The sequence below is a fragment of the Lissotriton helveticus genome, chromosome 1_1, assembly GCF_964261635.1.
Source record: "Lissotriton helveticus chromosome 1_1, aLisHel1.1, whole genome shotgun sequence".
Classification (NCBI taxonomy): domain Eukaryota; kingdom Metazoa; phylum Chordata; class Amphibia; order Caudata; family Salamandridae; genus Lissotriton; species Lissotriton helveticus.
Window position 1 is genome coordinate 1,250,090,378 of NC_136057.1, and position 18,637 is coordinate 1,250,109,014.

At 46.4% G+C, this 18,637-nt stretch overlaps 1 protein-coding gene across 9 annotated transcripts in view; it reads right to left on the reverse strand.

The window, feature by feature from the left end:
• Positions 1–18,637, reverse strand: part of KIF21A (kinesin family member 21A) — an 820,176-nt gene that overhangs the window by 334,924 nt on the left and 466,615 nt on the right. For all 9 annotated transcript variants that reach the window (XM_078679965.1, XM_078679910.1, XM_078679946.1 and 6 more), the window contains one exon: positions 10,508–10,655. In XM_078679965.1, the coding sequence (XP_078536091.1) occupies positions 10,508–10,655 (148 nt within the window). The remainder of the gene's footprint in view (positions 1–10,507; positions 10,656–18,637) is intronic.

An 18,637-nucleotide genomic window follows, 5' to 3' on the forward strand; every position in this document is an offset into this window, starting at 1 on the left:
CTGTCAAAATCGATACCTGAGCTGAAGTGCTTCCCTGTAAGAGATCCTTGTCACTTGCTAGATGGTATGTTGAAAGCATCTTTACAATCTTCAGAGTTAATGAAGAACGCTATCGACTTGTAGTCCATTCTAGTGCAGTAAAACATTTTTGGGACCTCATATACCCTGTGCACATGCTATCTATACCGATGCACTATAGCAAGCAATAATTAAAATTAAATTAAAATTCCATAAACACCGTAAAAACATTGTTTGTTGTTTTTAATGGCGCAAAAATGTGTAACCACTGATAACCACTGTTTTTAAGGTATTGAAAAAACTGGGAACACCAAAATTAACGAAAAATAGTCATTGAAAACAGAAAAGCCTAATCATAACCGATGCAGACGACGTCACGCAGAGCCGAATGGAGCCACCCAACATTGCTCCTTAAAAGTTTCCGGATCCAGTCTGACGCCTGGGAAATTCAACTGTAAGGAATCTGCAGCTAGAAGTCTCTATCAGATCCCAACCTTTCTGCTATGACAGTATATCTTCCTGGAGGGGCAGTTGATCAGAGCAAATATACTCAAGCCCAGGAGTTGATCTGCTAGCCGCTGACAGCTGGGTTTGTCCACCCTGGCGTTCAATAAACGCGCCAGGTGGTTCACCCCCAGGAAAATCCCTTGATGGTCCCGCCATTCCAAGAGGCGTAGTGCCACCTGGCACAGGGCCAAGGACCCCAATCCACTCTGTTAGTTGCAATACACCATGGTGGTGGTGGTGTCTGCAAACACATGTGCCAGCCTTCCTCTGATGGAAGAAGAAAGTCTTTCAACAACAAGCGGATAGCCTGGAGCTCCAGGAGGATGGTATGGAGCTGGGCCTCCGCAGGAGACCAGAGATCTCCGATCTCCATCTCTCCTAGGTTGCTGCCCAAACTCAGAAGTGATGTATCGGTCGCCATGTCACCTCTGGGTGGTACGGACACGGGTCTGCCGCTGACCCAATCAGGTCCAGTGACCACGACTGCAGATCTTTTGCAGGCCACTCAAAATCTGGTAGTGTTTGGACAGGTCCCCCTGATGTTGAGCCCACTGAGACTTCAGATCCCATTTCAGAGCCAGCATACGTGATCTGGCATGCTTCACCAGCAGGATGCAGGAGGCCTTCAGTCTCAGCAGCCTCAGAGTTGACCTCACTGAAATCCAGGACAGACGCTGAAAGATAAGGTTTGTGGCATGAAAGTTCTGTACCCTCCTCTCCAGAGGAAAGGTACAAAACCAAATGTGTCCAGAATGGCTCCAATGAAGGGGAGTGCCTGGGAAGGAGTCAGGTGACACATTATCATGTTGAGAGTGAACCTAAAAAATGACAGGAGGTGTGCCGTAGTCTGGAGGTGGTTGACAACTGCTGTTGGCGAGCCCACCTTTAAGAACCAGTCGTTGAGGTAGGTGAAGACTTGAACCCTTGACTTCTGAAGGTGTGCTGCCACCACTTTTATGAGCATCTGGGGGCATTGGTAAAATCAAAGGGAAGGAAAGTATACTGATAATGCTTCTAGCCCACCATAAACCGCAGGTAGTGATGATGGGCCTGTAGGATTGGTTTATGAGAATAGGTGTACTGCAGGCACAGCACCACCTTCAAGTCTCCAGGGTCGAGGGCAGACAAGTCCTGAATCTTGAAGCATCTTGAATTTTTTTTTCCCAGAGGAAGGCATTACAAGGGAGCAGAACCAAAAAAAAGGAATGAAGGCCTCCGCCCTTCTCTGAGTCAAAGAAGGTATCGAAAACTCAGGATGTGGCGGGACAAGTTGTGCGATGGGATCTGACATTGACCGATTTTGGCAGACAGATCGAAAGACATAGTGGCACCCTTGTGTCTTCTCAGGAAATGAGAGGGGCAGAAAGGGGCCATGTCTCGCTTCAATTTTTAATGTACGAGTTACTTACCTTCGGTAACAATGTATCTTGTAGAGACGTTGTCTGACTGCAGATTCCTTAACTTAGAATATCCCCAGGTGTCAGACTGGATCCGGAAAATCTTTGCAGCAGCACCTCCGCACCGGGGGACCGTGCCACATGACCCTGCCCTGACGTCATCCACGTACGTGACGTCAGCGAGTTCATTTAAGTCCCTCACGGCACGCGGACGTCTGTTTTCTTCGGAGAAACGTTTCCGCGGCACAACACGGAGCCACCAACAAAAGCTGTGAAAGTATGGTAACAGTGTGCGAAGGATGAAAAATCCATGAAATAAAGAAGGCGGATGGTGCAAAACACCATCGTAAAAGACAGTACCAGACTCTGTCTAGATACAAGTGAAAAGAAAAAGTGGAACAAGGCTGTGAGCAAGAACCCTGCAAAGCGAAGCATAGACCTTTCCTAAAGTGGGAGCAACAAGGAAAGAATATCTCAACAAACAAAAATAGACTGTTATTACCATGTAGAACTGTGCCTTCCAACAAAGACGGAACACAGAAAGAACAGTAATTTACTGCAAGAAGGTATGAAAAGACTGGCACTTCCGTTATAATAATGGAAGCCTGAAACAGAGCTTAACAGATCTTCAAAGAAGACGACTATATAGGAGACCAGAGCCCCTAGTCAATGGAGAATGCGAGAGGGAGGGAAGGCAGCAGGAGCAGGAGAAGAAGAATCTCCTGATGACAGTGAATGAAAGGCATCATCTTTACAGGACGAGGCCCCTTGGATGGAGTCAGCCGCATATGATAATCCCCAAAGGGGCGCAACTATGTGAGCATCCTTGAAAGAAAACCAATGGCAACTGAAAGGAGGCAAGTGGAGAAGCCCACCTGGCAAGGTTCTCGCAGAACGGGGAGGATGGGTGGGTGTTAAAGAATCTGTGGCTAGACAACGTCTCTACCTGATACATCATTACCAAAGGTAAGTAACTGGTACATCTGATAGAGACATCTAGCCGCAGATTCCTTAAGTTAGAATAGATACCACAGCCATACCCCAAGGGTGAGGTGGGTCTGCGACAGAACAACAGCAAGTGCCCGACGCACTGAGCCGGCAACAAAGTGATGGACTATGGGAAAAGCTGTGGCGGAACAGCCAGACAGTAACCCAAGCTGCTCGTGAAGAGCAAAAGAAAACGGGAGAAAGGCATCTCAAAAAAGCCAGAATGGCACGACACCATACCTGTATGAGTATGGGATGCCAAACGGAACCAGTTATATCCCAGACCAAAAGAGGGAGACAGAGAGAGAGTCCAGAACGAAGGAGGAAGAAGGACCACTCTCAGCTGAATGATGCATTATGTGGACACCAACCAAAGGTTGAGGACAACATGAGCAGATGTAACCAGAGCCTGCTGGGCTAGCCCATGGAACAGAGGCCAGAGAGGCCACATCCAAGAACCGATGGGCAAGAGGCAGGAACTGGAGCAACATATGAGGAGAACAGGCGGGAGCAAGAAAACGCCAAGTGCACACCGAGCAACCCAAGGGGGCGACAGGGGCAAACAATATCAACCTGAAGTACGCTGGTGTGGCCACAACTGAAACATGCACAAAGCACACAGCCACCAGGACAACAGGGTGGCGGAGCTAGAATGAACATAGAACGGCCAGAGGTGAGAACTAACTCACAAATACAGAAATGCAGGGCACAAAACCTGGGACGACTGCATCAGAGGAGCCGTCCTACAGGCACAGCGGATACAGAATAGGGTCATATCCAAATGAAAGGGACACCACAGAAGGGAGTGGCTAGAGAGGCACAAAAAGTGCCAATCGGAGCTGTGAAGAGTTCTAGACCACATCCTCCAAGAGAGACACATCGTCCAGCATCTGCACCAAGAAAGGAGCAGCGGGAAGCTGGAGAACCATCCCAGGGAGTGGGACGCAAAAGGAACTCTTATTCTGGAGGATGCAGGAAAAAGCAAGGAAGTGCACTTAACCGCACTGAACATAAACACTGTCTTTTTAGAACAAGTGTGAGCCTGAGAACAGCATCGACAATGTCCTTAAAACAAGCCTCCGGCGCCGCACCAGCGCCGACTCAGCCTCAACTACAACAGGATCTGACTCCGAAGTAAGAAGCAGAGTCGGAGCCGGCTACGGACAGGGGGCTGCCTGCCCGGAAGGCCGAGGTGTGCTCGAAGCAAGGCTTTGATCACCAGCCAACATTGCGATGCCACAGGGAGCCCCACAGGACTATGCAGCGCGGCAGGGGTGCTATGGGTCGTAGAGGGGGACCTAGCCGGGCCACACCCCAACGACACCATATCTCCTTTGTCCCTGGAGGGTAAGGGCTTATGTGGCGCCGGGGGCGAACCCACCAGTGAGACCGTCGGGGACTCTGTAAGTAGCGGAGTCCCCGAGGGTGCCCCAGGGACAGGAGAGGACACAAGAAAGGCCTGCAGGGCCGCGGCATAGGCCTCCATCCCGGTCTGAGTCGCCCCACGCCCGGAAAAGGCGGATAAGGGAGGGTCGACTCCCGGGGGCGCATGTCCGGAGGGCTCCGGGAACTAGTACCCCCGACAACTGGAAGTGAGGTCGAGGACCTCAGTGACATGCGCCGCGACTTACCCATAAGGGGCGAACGAAGTCTCTGGGCCCCTGAGGGCAACCAACGCTGCAAATGGAAACCAAAGGGGCCTGCCGGCGATGAGGGGGCCGGAGGACGAGACGACTCCGACTGGGACAGGCGAGCCTAAAGGAGTCATCTGGCGCTCCCGCCGGGACTTCGGCTTGAGGTGTTGGCAGGCGTCGCAATCCGTCGAGTCGTGGTGCTCACCCAAACACCACATACAGATAAGATGTAGGTCCGTTGCGGACATTTGCCGAGAACAGGAGGTACACGTTTTAAAGCCCGAAGGCATCGCACACTGTTCCAGACGCGAAGCGTCAAAAGGGGCCTGAAAACAAGCAAGAGGAACCGATTACTCCTGATCCGCGTTGCACGCGGCAAAGAAGGAAACTGACGTCAGCACGCCGGAAGGGACTTGTATGACCTCACTGACGTCACGTACGTGGACGACGTCAGGGCGGGGTCATGTGGCGCCGTCCCCCGGCGCGCAGAGGTGCCGCTGCTAAAATGTGCCGGATCCAATCTGACGCCTGGGGATATTCTAAGTTAAGGAATCTGTGGCTAGATGTCTCTATCAGATATTCTTTTATTGACTTACCAGAAGACTTTGAGCGAGATGAGGACCAACTTCGGGAACAACTCCAGCGACTTCTGGACCGAGACGACCCTTCGACTTGGAGCGGTCTTGCCGCAGTCTTTCGGTCAACAAAGCCCTCTCTCAAACACATCTAAGTGTTAAGTGTTTTAGGGAAAAGACTATAATCATTTGAAAACTCCACTCTAAGTGCTTGCCGTGTTCTGAGGACAAGACTATGGGCATTTGCATGATAGACAAGGTTTTTGATAAAGAAGTTATTGTCCTGAAACTACAGTTGTCCGATATCTGGTATCTTTCCTAGATCGTGTATAAACGAGATGAATCCACTTTTTAGAATGGAGAGGTTTCCCTACGATGGTTGGGATCACCAGAGTTGTTAAAATACCCCTCACACACCAAAAGGCCCCTTGGTGTCATGCTTCATCATCGGGGTCTTCGCACCCCTCTACGGGATGTAATGTAAAAAATACTTGTATATGGCGCTTCTACGGTCGGACTCGATCAAAGGAGGGTGATTAGATGGAAAAAGCTTGTGTAAACAGCCAGGTTTTCAGCTGTTTTCGAAACTGGAGGTGATTATTTGTTGTGCGTAAAGACAAGGGAATTTTATTCCACTCTTGAGGAGCAAGGGTGGAGAAACGCAGGCCCCCGTGTTTAGCACGTCTAAACTTAGGAGTGATCAGTAGATGTTGGCTGGATGACCGCAGAGTGCGGGCGGCGTATATTTCCTGAACTTGTTGGAGATGAACTTGGGCCCTGCTCCAAGTAGTGCCTTGTGAACCATGCAGGCCAGCTTAAAGACACTACGTTGTCTCACCGGTAGCCAGTGGAGTTGTTTCAGCATTGGTTTCACATGCTGGCGCACAGGAAGTTGGAGAATAAGTCTGGCCGCATGGTTCTGGATCAACTGCAGGCGCTGTACTTGATAGGCCGGAATACCGGCATAAAGAGAGTTTGCGTAGTGCAGACGGGAGATGAGCGCCAGGACGACCAAGGTAAGCGCTTCTCTTGAGAGAAATCTTGTAATTTTCTTAATTTTCCGTAGGAAGAAGAAACACGTCGACACTACGGAACTGATCTGAGGATTCATCGATAAGTTATTGCTTATTATTATCCCCAGACTTTTTACTTTAAGTACTGGGACGGGCGGGTACCCCAGTATGTTGGCCAGAAGCTAGAATTCCCCGGCGTTGAGGGTCCCTCTGGTCAAAATGAGCTCAGTTTTATCAGGGTTCAACTTGAGCTGATTGGCGCTCGTGCAGTTGCTAATGTAAGTCATAACAGCCTTCAAATTGGACTCGGGAGGAGCTGATGTGTTGTATTTTAAAAATTAGTTGAAGGTCGTCTGCATAATTAAAAACCTGGACTTCCATCTCCTTCAATGCAATAATCAAGGGCTGCAGGTACAAGTTAAATAAAAGAGGGGATAAAGAGGAGCCCTGGGGGACTCCACATTGGAGTCTTCCTTTTTTTGAGCAAAAATTGCCCAGGCGGACTGATTGGTATCGGTCTGTCAGGAAAGATTAGATCCACTTCAGTGCCTGGCCACCTATCCCAGTGCCGCTGACACGGTCGATCAAGATGTTATGATCGACCGTGTCGAATGCCGCTGACAAGTCTAAGAGTATCAATGCTTGAGGAGAGTTCTGATCTGCGCCCGCTCTTAGTTCGTCCAAGACAGTCAAAATGACTGCCTCTGTAGAGTGGGCTGGCCGGAAACCCGCCTGGTGGGGATCAAGATGGTTTGACTCCTCTATAAATGAGCTCAAAGAGCCAGCCACGTGGGCCTCCAGTATTTTGCTCAAATAGGGCAACAAGGAAATCGGCTGATAGTTACTCATCACCTGAGGTTTAGCACCTGGTTTCTTTAAAATGGCAAGGATTTCTGCGTTTTTAAAGGGTTCGGGGACCGTGCCACTACTGATAGAGGTGTTGAGCAGAGAGATAGGGGGGTCAGGGCATATGCGAAAAGCTTACCGCAAGATGTGGGGTGGACCACTATCGAGGGAGAGCCCGACTTGACTTTGTTGATCAAATCGAAAAAGTTTTCCATGGAAATGGCGGGAAACTGATTTAGACCAGCTTGTGTTTGCCGTACGCCAGATGGCGCCAAAGGGAGGTTGTTCTGTGGAATACTAGACTTTATTGCAGCTATTTTGTCAAAGAAGTAGTGATTTAGTGAGTCGCACAGTGATTGCGAGTGAACTGGATGCACAGTGACTCTCTCGGGACCTGTCAGTTCTTCAACGATGGCAAAAAATGTTTTTGCTTTATTGGCAGATTTTTGAATTTTTTGCGAAAAACACTCTGTTTTACAAGAGAGGATAGACTGCTTATATTCTTTAAGAAGGGCCAGATAAATTAATTTGAATTCCGGAGTGTAGTTCCTTCTCCATTTCCGTTCAGCTTGTCTGAGTCTCAGTTTAAGTTCCTTTAGGCTGGAAGAGGAGCATCATGAGCCCTTTTGATTTTAATGGTTTTCAGGGGAGCTACTTTATCACTGGCCGAATTTAGCCAAGATGTGAGATTCCTAGTCTGGGTGGAGAGGGAGCCGGTGTGGGTCGGGGGGACCGTGTCCGCTAGAATGGAATGAAAGGACTCCAGGCAAGCCCTACTCCAGATTCTAGCTTGCATGCTAACTGGCTTCAAGATAGAAGAAGCGGGGGTATTGGAGATTGTAAAAGTGATCAGGTAGTGGTCGGACCAGGTACAAGGAGAGACTGCCAGCTGGGAAATGGTCACATTTTGCGTCCACATTTGATCGAGAGAGTGGCCCTTGATATGCGTGGCAGTTTGTACGTGCTGCCTGCAGGTTAGGCTGGTGAGGACTTCTGTGAATTTCCGTGAGGCGTGGCATTCATTTTTGTCTTCTGGACAATAATTGAAGTCCCCTAATATTAGGATTCTTGAGTGATTAATCACAAGTTGCGCGATCATGTCGCCGAATTCCTGAGGAAATTAGGTCATATGTTGGGGGGACGGTAAATAATCACGCAAGCCAAGGAGGTATTAGACGATTCTAATTTGATTATCAGGCTTTCTGTAAAGGGTACCTGCCTGGTGGTGAGCGAGGAGAATTGATGTTTCCGATTGATGATAGCTGCTACACCCCCACCCTTTTTACCAGATTCCCGGTCTACGTGAATTAAGTAGTAGGGATCCGGAATAGCTGCCAGGATGTCGGGGATCGAGTTAGGGGACATCCATGTTTCTACCAAGAATAGGATGTCCGGCCTGTGTGTATCTATCAGAGAGAAAATCTCTAGCTGATGTTTCCCAAGGGATCGAGTATTTAGGTAATACATTTCAAAGTCACTAGACTTCTTTGTACAGGGCTCTGGCACTTGTTCAGCGACTAGGTTAGTAAAAATTGGAATAGTGCTATGTGATGGGAAATAGTCCGAGCAGTGTGAATTGGTGTTGTGGGCCAGTATACCCTCGTGTCCCAACGCTCTCTTGGAGGTGCTGTCTAGTTTGTACGTCCCCTGGAGGGATCTTAATTTGGCTGAAGAGTAAATGATAACCCGAGCATGAGTGCTGGCCCCTGGCCCCGGTCTGCCCCGGACGGGCCCAGACGGGCTTGCCTTTGGCGCGCCGGCGCATCCGCTGCGCGTTGGCCAGCACATCAGGTTTAATGAGGGATAGCGGTGGAAACACTAGCCAGCTTCCTCCACCGCAACCGGAAGTGTGGAACGCAGGGCTGTCGGAAAGAGAAAGTAGAGAACTCCCTCCACAACAATCGAGCCTAGCTCGCAGTGGGCCTGGGAGGGTTAAAGAGCCCCTAAGGTAGGAATAGCAGCAGTGACAGAGTGCGCAGCTAGCGCTTCATGTGAGGTGAAGAGTGCCAAAAAAGAGACACTTGCAATCTACCTTAATTTTTTTTAAAAGAATACAATTTCGAGTTTGGTTGGAATAACGCAAAACCAGACACACATTCAAAAACATAAGCTTGACCACTCACAATGAGCGCGACCGATGCGGCGTGCTGCGACCTACGATTACGCGGGAGCACTTATAAACGACTATGTGTGGTGTGTATGAGGGTAGGAGGTGATGCACATTGTCCTGCATATCATACCTCCAATTCTTTCACCCTTTTAACAGCACCAGCCCGGGGGCCCATTAAAGTTTTTTTGTGTTCACTCCACGAGCCAGGCACTTTTTAACATCACTCGCCGATAACCTCACCACTCACGTATATAAAACGCAAACCCTCACACACAACACACATAGTTGTTTACAAGTGCTCCCGCGTAATCTTAGGTCGCAGCACGCCGCATCCCGTAGAGGGGTGCGAAGACCCCGATGATGAAGCATGACACCAAGGGGCCTTTTGGTGTGTGAGGGGTATTTTAACAACTCTTGTGACCCCAATCATCGTAGGGAAACCTCTCCATTCTAAAAAGTGGATTCATCTTGTTTATACATACTTGACTAGGGAGAACGAATCCATTTTCAAATCTCTCTCTCCCCCCTTTGTTATTGACATCTTTCCTAGATCCGGATGCTTGAATTATTCCCGGTCATCAGGATGGAAACGCTTGGTTGTTATTGTTAACACAGTAGTGGCCACATACACCAAAATAATATTGAAACTCCCAGAGAATACACGTAAACCATCCCTCTCTGATTATGATTCAAACTCTTGCCAGTGAGGTGGAGATACTCAGAGCTTGATCTTCATAAAGGGGCTCCAATTGTCATATTTTCGTAGTGTATCAAGATTAATGATTAGCAGCCTCATGAACGGCAAAGAGGGTGTACCATTTGTGAATCTGTGAAAAATACCAATATTGGAGAACTGTCAAGGAAAGCAACATTTGCTTCTCCAGCATTGAATCTTTCATGGAGTCACAAACAGGCAGAAAAGTCTCATCTTGATGAAACAGGCTGAGCAAATCTGCAAGTCCAACGGTTGTCTCAGATCTGGAATTGATGTATAGGCAGTAAAGCTAAGCGATAATATGTGTGGAAGTTTATGTTGTGCCCTTTAGATTTCCTTTAGAGCAGTCCAACAAAAAGTCCAGCTGTGGTATCCTTGCCTCAAGTGGAAAGCACCTATAACTGGTGATTTTTAGTGTTTTTGGAGTTTAAAATGTTAAGTTTTAACTTGCAAGTACCAATAAAGTCACTTTTTCCAATACATTTGAGGTTTTTTAATGTAATGTTAAGATTTGTTTACCATACCTAATACTAGCAATAACCGTTAGTTTTTTCAGTGTTCCAATTTTTTTAATGTAAAGTAATTTGTTATTACCATCCCCAACAACCCCCGTGGGCGACCAACCCTACACCGTGCACGGCATGGTGTTGGTCACTGGGCCAAATTCTTTGCAATAATACATTTTACAAGAACAATACATTTTACCTTTAATAACCTGTCCATGTCAGCTTCCATGTTTGAAATGGTCATTCGCTGCATTATTATATCAGTTATACGGCGTTCAAGTGCCTGCCATTTCGTTCTGGCCGTCTTTGGGGCGTAAATGCTTGTTATCTTCCTTGTATATTTTTTTCTGTGAACAATAAACACGGACGTCAATGCCAATCAAGATGTCTTTTAATTAACAAAACACAGCTTATGCCTAAAGGAGTAAATATATGGTTTCTAAACAGTATCCTTCATTGAAATAATGAAGATCTTAAGTGGCATTACATGGAAGAGGCAGCAGTAGTCAACATAACCAATACTTTTTGCTAAACTAACCCGTGAAACTGCTGCGAATGAATACAGCCGTTTTGAAATCCTAAAAAGAGGATAGGAAACAAGTGGAAAGATTACATAATAAAATCTAGGCCCGTGATATTTTTAAACTATGACCTAAGTGTAATTTTGTGAATTTCACGTTTTGCAGGTTATGTTTGAAATTTCCAAAATTACGTCAGTCCTGTATTTACACTGCTGTTTGCTGCAAAATTACAGTGCGGGAACAACCATAACGCAAGCAACTTATTTTATGCTAATTTATTTTTGCACTAAATATGCCCTTGTGTCAAAAATTGATGCAAAGACACATTTTACACTAAAATATAAAGCTATCTGACAGGTTTCCATCGCATGCAATTATGCACAATTGTCCCAAATTATTACACAATTATGCAACAGCAAGTCAAGCAAATTTCACACACGCCTAACAAAATCTCATCCAGACTTGTACAAATAGTTTAGGTACAAATTCATAATTTGAATACATATTCAGATAAAGAGTGCGTGAAATCGAAGGCTTTCTCGTTATGTCGTTCATTTAAATCCAAGTACTCTGACACAGAAAACTATACAACAGAGGGTATATCACAGTGCTCAATTGCGTGAACAGATTCAGGCAAAAAGCACATAAATGGAAATTAGCCAAAATACACACAAACAATTGGAATCAAGTGGTGGAGGAATAACAAAGCCCTATCTCAAACACATCTAAGTGTTAAGTGTTTTAGGGAAAAGACTATAATGATTTGAAAACTCCACTCTAAGTGCTTGCCGTGTTCTGAGGACAAGACTATGGGCACTTGCATGATAGACAAGGTTTTGATAAAGAAGTTATTGTCCTGAAACTACAGTTGTCCGATGTGTGGTATCTTTCATAGATCCGCATGCTTGAATTATTCCCGGTCATCAGGATGGAAACGCTTGGTTGTTATTGTTAACACAGTAGTGGCCACATACACCAAAATAATATTGAAACTCCCAGAAAATACACGTAAACCATCCCTCTCTGATTATGATTCAAACTCTTGCCAGTGAGGTAGAGATACTCCGAGCTTGATCTTCATAAAGGGGCTCCAATTGTCAGATTTTCGCAGTGTATCGACATTAATGATTAGCAGCCTCATGAACGGCAAATAGGGTGTACCATTTGTGAATCTTTAAAAAATACCAATATTGGAGAACTGTCAAGGAAAGCAACATTTGCTTCTCCAGCATTGAATCTTTCATGGAGTCACAAACAGGAAGAAAAGTCTCATCTTGATGAAACAGGCTGAGCAAATCTGCAAGTCCAACGGTTGTCTCAGATCTGGAATTGATGTCTAGACAATAAAGCTAAGCGAAAATATGTGTGGAAGTCCATGTTGTGCCTTTTAGATTTCCTTTAGAGCAGTCCAACAAAAAGTCCAGCTGTGGTATCCTTGCCTCAAGTGGAAAGCACCTGCATGTATCGGAGGCCACCTGGCTTTGGCATGGCAGTATGTATGTATGGCAGAAGAAAGTTCAAGCTGTGATACCATAATAGGTGAAAAGTTAATCCCACTTGATAAAGGTCTTGTACCAACACTGCCTGGCCCAAACTGGTGCAATTAGTATAAGTGTACACAATTCTTTCTCCAATTTACAAAGGCCTCTTGGAACAAGGGGAATCAGAGGGAAATAATTAACAAAGCATTTGAACATGGAGTTAAAGATCCTCATCCCCTGGGTGCCATGAAAGCACCGCCATTTGATGAAGGACTGGAATTTGGAATGCTCCAGCATTGTTAACAGATCTTTGAAAGACCAGTTGAAGCAGTATTGGATCCAGTTTCTATTTATGACAATAAGAGCTGCATCAGTTCAGAGCATCTGCCATATTCTGCAATTCTATAACATGCTCTATCATCGGCATAATTCCATGTTGCAACTGTAGAACCCAGTGACTATTGTGGTGTTTCATGCGACCGCAATGAAAACTTCGTTTAACCTTGTTTTCTGAAACATTCAAGTGCAACTATATTGTCTGTACCAATGAGCATCGCTTAGTGTGAGATTTGTGTTAAGAAAACATTCAGAGAAAGTCTGACTGCTCTGAGTTACAGAATCTTTGTAAACAAGCTTTTCCCGTGATGAATCCAGAGACCACTTGTCAAACGATCCTGTAAATCAGCACCCTAACCATTGGGAAAAGAACATGTTGAATGTCTTATCGCACATAAATATTTTCTAGGAGCTTACACAAGTTTAAAGCTTGTGTAACTTCATCCCATAGTCCTGCGCCCTAACCCGTAGGCAACAGTGTGGAACCAGGGAAATGCATAATTACATCAGTTCCAAAAGCACCTTGCATTTCTGGATCGTTATTTGTCATTTTTAGTAGATGTCTCCTGTCACATTTCTTGAGAGGGGTAAGCTTTCAGTGTTTAAGCATGTGTTTGGCTCTAGAAGCAGAGCTTCCTAAGAAGGAGTGAGGCCAACATTTTTCAGTGATATTAAGGCCTAATGGTTACAACACATTCATCTGTGTAGTTTTAGGAACTTTCAGGAATGAAGGAGCTTTGATAAGCTAAGTTGACGTATGCAAACACTGACAAACTGACAATGTGCATGCAACGCACCTGCTGCTAAACACTTCATAAATACCCATGGTGATTATTTGAGGGAAAAACAGTAATGCCCTAAATTTGTTGTTCTGACCCTCAATCATAAAACAGAGGTGCTTCTGATGCCACAGATAAATAGGAAAGCAGAATTAAGTATCTTCTAAATTGACTGATGCCAGATCATTTCCATGAATGACAGATTGAAGGATGTCTAGGATAGAAAGCACCCTAAAACTTTGCTACTTGATGAACTTGTTCAGGTTCAAATTTGCAAAATTGAGTGCAACTCCCCCTCTTCTTGAAATGAACGAAAAACCTTCAGTAAAAATCTTGATGTTGCAAGGCTTTCAGTTATCGATCTATCAAACTTGGAAAGTAGTTTGTCGACTACAGATTGCAAAGCTTTCAGGTGCCAATGAGGTTCTTTCCTTGAAAAACTTTGGGGGTAGCTCAGATACAAAATCTTTTGTGTACCCATACCATATGATATGTACCAACAAGTGATCAGATGTGCTGTGATGCCAGCCTCGAAAGAAAACCTGCACCTTTCCCTCCACCATGATGGGAAATGAGGAATCAAGCAGATTGGGGAGTGATGTATCCTAGGTAAGATCTTGGCTGCTGGTAGACAAAGAGCCTTTGTTGGTTGTGGTCCCCTCCAGCCTGCCGGGTACTATATGCACATGGAAATTGGGTTTTCGCAAAAATCTGGGATGATATGGATGAGAATTTATAGATGACCCAGGCTCTCAGGAACTCCTTTGGCCATATGTCTGGCATCTACCTATTCAAAAGTATAAATAGAGATCTTACTGTGTCAGTGCCTGTTTCCATTGTCTCTATGATGTTGCCAACAGGCTTCCAAAATAAATGTTGTCCATTAAAAGGAATATTTAGAACTCCAGCATAGATTCTGTATGGGCAGGCATGCTTCAAAGTCAGCCATATCTTTGTAAAACTGTGTCTGTTGCCATCTGAGTAAAACCATACACTCCATTTCTAAACATGGTCTAGCCTGTTCTCAGTATTCGTGATGTAACTTATCCAAAGTTTGGGGGGAGGAGGGGGGGCGCGGCGGGAGTTTGCCTGGCTCCAAGATGGCCGCAGGTCCGATCACCTATCCTGCTAAATCCTTCTAACCAGCCTAATCTACTCAGCGTTTTTACTGCAGATCACCCCGAGGAACGGAATAGGCACGTCAATCCGACAACTCCAGTATTCCCGGGCCACTGTGGACCCATTTTTAAGCTTCCCTGTGGCCTGGTGTGGAGAACGGACGGCGTGCAGCAGACGCCACGTCGGATCGATCCTGTGTGGGCTGTCGCAGGGCTCGCTGCCTCGCATCTCCTGGCTGCGGTTGAGTCCCGGCTCCCATTTCTGCTTGGTCTGTTGGGGTCTGGGCGCGGAGGGACACAGCATGCTACCCGACCGGAGGCCACTGTGGGGATACTGTGTTTGCCGCTGCATGAGTATTCCCTGCATCACCCAGCGCACCGAGGTGTAGCAGAGACCCTGGCGGCCCGCACATTGGCGTTGATTGCTCCTATTGACCCTACCCCTTTGGGATTCGAGTACTTGGCCCCTCCGATCTCCCAGGCTGCAGATCGTGGTGTCGCTCTTCGCTAGCTACCTCTAGAGCTGGCGGCCTACTCCTGTCCAGTAGCTCTAAGTACGACCAGTGTGGGGCAGGGGGGTGCGGCCAGCGCCGCTCTGATTCATGTAAATTCTCTAAGGGAGTCTGGCCGATCCCCGCTGGGTGAGTTCGACCTCTGCAAAGACAGCAATAATCATTGTGTGGGGCATTTTGTGCTATGGACAGGCGACCACAGCGGGGACTGAGGTTATCAATCTAAGCAGAGGGGCGGCAGGAGCCCATTCCTCGTCTACCCAAGGTCTCCTCCTTACCCGTTCAGTATACGTGGCGCCATCGTGGAAGGCCCTGCTGCGGGCACGAAGAGAAACTGTTGAGCCTGTCCCAGATCCAAAGGGTAGGCTACTTTTTGCTGCCTACTTAGCAGAGATCACAGTGATAATCTCGTTCCTACCAGGGCCTGGGTGTACCTGGTCACATCAAAACATTTTTTTATTTTTTTCTGATCTGCTGGTGGTGTACGGCTTTTCTTGTTTCCATACCTTATTCTCAACTGGAACTGCCCTTCACGGAAAAGCATAGTTTTGGAACAATATGGGTCGCACAAACAGGTCACAACCTAAACTGCAGTTTGAACTTCTTAAGACTCCCTAAGAGGCAGGAGCTGGATACATGCGCTAACATTTCGTATGGACAGAAGCGCCTTGACAAGCACACGTAACGTCTCGATGTTGTGGAATAGAGAGTCTCTGATGCAGAAGATGAGGTGTCTTCAAACTTGCTCACCCAAGCCAAAGCTGACAAGATCCTTCAGGTGGTGCAGAGCAAGACAGAGGCTTTGGAGGTGCGATCCAGGCGCAACATCATCAGACTGCTTGGTATTACTGCATCCATCAACATTCCAAAGATGGAAGTATTTGTGGAGCAGAAATTAATCGCCCTCCCGGGCAGCAACACTTTTTCGTCAGTGTTCACTGTGGAGAGGGCTCATAGATTCTTGGCCCCTAGAACGATCCTGGAGTCCCCTAAAAAGACCAATCATTGCCAAACGCTTACACTACAGGAATCGGAACGCTTCTGTCCGTAAAGCTAGGGAGCTCCATGAGTAACAATATGAAGGCATGAATATTATATTATTCCCAGACTTCACTCAGCAAGTCCAGGATGCACGTTGACTATTCCCGCACATCAAGAGGAAACTGCGGATCTGAACCTAGACTACATCAGGATGTACACCGCTAAATTGCATATCCAAGCAGATGGGAAATCGCATATTTTTACAGACCCAAAGCAAGTGATGCATTTCTTCAAGAAAAGGGAGCAGAGTAAATTGCATAAGAGTGAAAAGCTCTCAGCGGGGGCCACTGGAGGAATGGATTCGGACAGCAATGACCAATAAGCCTGATAAGCACACTGTTTATTACTATGAACAACTATAACTCCCCTTCTCAATAGAATAGACATTATCTTTTTGTTAGTTGTAATAATGCTGTATGCCCTGTTCTATGCAGCTGTGTGACTGGGTAACAAAGTGAACTAAGCTGCTACTACCCAGGGCCTGATCCAGTTTATGTCAATGTGTAAATGTAGCTGAACAATGCCCATGTATATGTTTGCCTAGTTGCAGGTTCACTTGTTTTTGGTGACAGTATCAGGATATTCTGTCCCCTATTGTATACCGCCTATTTAATTTTACATAATGGTCCATTACTATTACTATTTTAAAGCCCTTCAGAGCTCAATGCTATTGTATTCAATTATTATGGCTGTAGTATATCTTCCTGCACTGCTGGTGGGTGTCGGTGATGTGGAGCAACAGACACTGGTAATATCCGCCCCTGTGTGTTACTCACTTAATACTAAAGTTCTTGGCTTCTTCCATCCTCTCCTCTCCCTCTCCTCCTTAGCCCCCCTCCCTCCCTCTTTTTTTTCTTTTTCTTCTGTGCCTCTCTGTTTTGTGATGCATTAACCAGGGTAATGTTCGGTCATTGGTGGGTGGGTAATTTATCACCTATGCAAGGTTGGGGTGGGCATAGCGTGGGTGGGGGGTATTTTGTTTGTTAACTCTGCAGTATGCAAACAGGATAGATACAACATTTTGATCTGACCGAAGTCGCAAGGGAATGGCGGGTGGCACAGATGAGACGGCATGACAAATGACAATAAACACACTAGCTCATGATTCGGTGGGACGATTCGGTATCTGACCTGGAACGTCAGGGGGCTTAATTACTTCAGGAAAGCTTGCAAAGTTATGGAGTATCTTAAGCAGCATGCTATGGATGTAGCGCTTATTCTAGAAACACACTTACCCTCCAATAGTAACATGTTAGCACATAGGAATCTGCAGGGTCACTTTTATGCAGGTGGATTCAATACATACGCCACGGGTTAACCCGAGGTGTGGTATCAGAATGGAAGGATTACATATCGATGCTAATGGTAGATAGGTGGTTACTCGTTGCCATGTACAAGGCATAAACGTGCACTTAATCAATGGCCCAAACTACGATGACGTGCAGGTCTAACATTCACTAGCAGCAAGACTGTTGACACTGTCAGACATACCACAGATCTGGAGGGCAATTTTAGTTGCACACTGGATCCACTCTTGGATCACTCTGGGGGTCCTTCCCACCATCCCTCTGCAGCTGCTAGGGCCATCAGGGACATTTATTCTCTATCTGGCCTGCTAGATGTATGGCGCTATAGATCCTCTGATGCAGGGGGCTTCACCCACTATTCCGCCCCTTACAACATCCACACCAGAATAGACTACTGGTTATAGACTACTGGTTGATATCCAGAGCACTTGTGCCTCGCGTGGTCTCTTGTAGCCTTCTGACTCGTTCATTTTCGGATCACTCTCCGGTATTGCTGGATATAGGCATCCCCCCCCCAAAAAAGCTGCTCCTTTTACATTGAGGTTCCCCCCATATTCCTTATTACACTCAGTTTTTTCCACAGTGTGGGAACATTTAAAATATTTATCAGTTACTATTTCTAAGCATGCTGGCGTACTTCGCTCGTTGAGGGGCAGATTGAAAGTCCTTGAGGGTTGTTTGGCTCAGTTGGAGATACTTCTGCTGAAAGGAAAAGGTGCACAGGTTTTGGAAGAACAAAAGAAAATACTTGAAGAATATCATTAAGTTGCTGACAGTGAGTTGAAGCATATGGGCAAGTATGCCACTCCCAGGGTGTATGGTGAGGGTGAGCGACCTGGCTCGGTGCTCGCTGCTCTGCAGAGGCGCCGCAGAGAGTTAGCTCGATAACAGAGATGCGGAATGAAAATGTGGAACTGCTGCCTGACCCTCTGGAGATCGCAGACAGATTACGCAGATATTATGCAGAACTTTACAGTACCATAATTGTTCAAGATAGCGCTGCAATACAGGACTACCTTGAGCACATACAAATGCCGCGGCTCACGAACACTCACAAAGAGCACCTCATGGGCCCCCTGGACCCCTCTGAAATCCTCATTGTTCTCCATTCTATGCAAGACGGTAGCGCCCCTGACGAAGATGGACTCAAGGTTTCCTTCTATAAAACATATCAAGACTTGCTCATACCATACTTAGTCACCTTATTTGAAGAAACGGTATAGGTTGGCATATT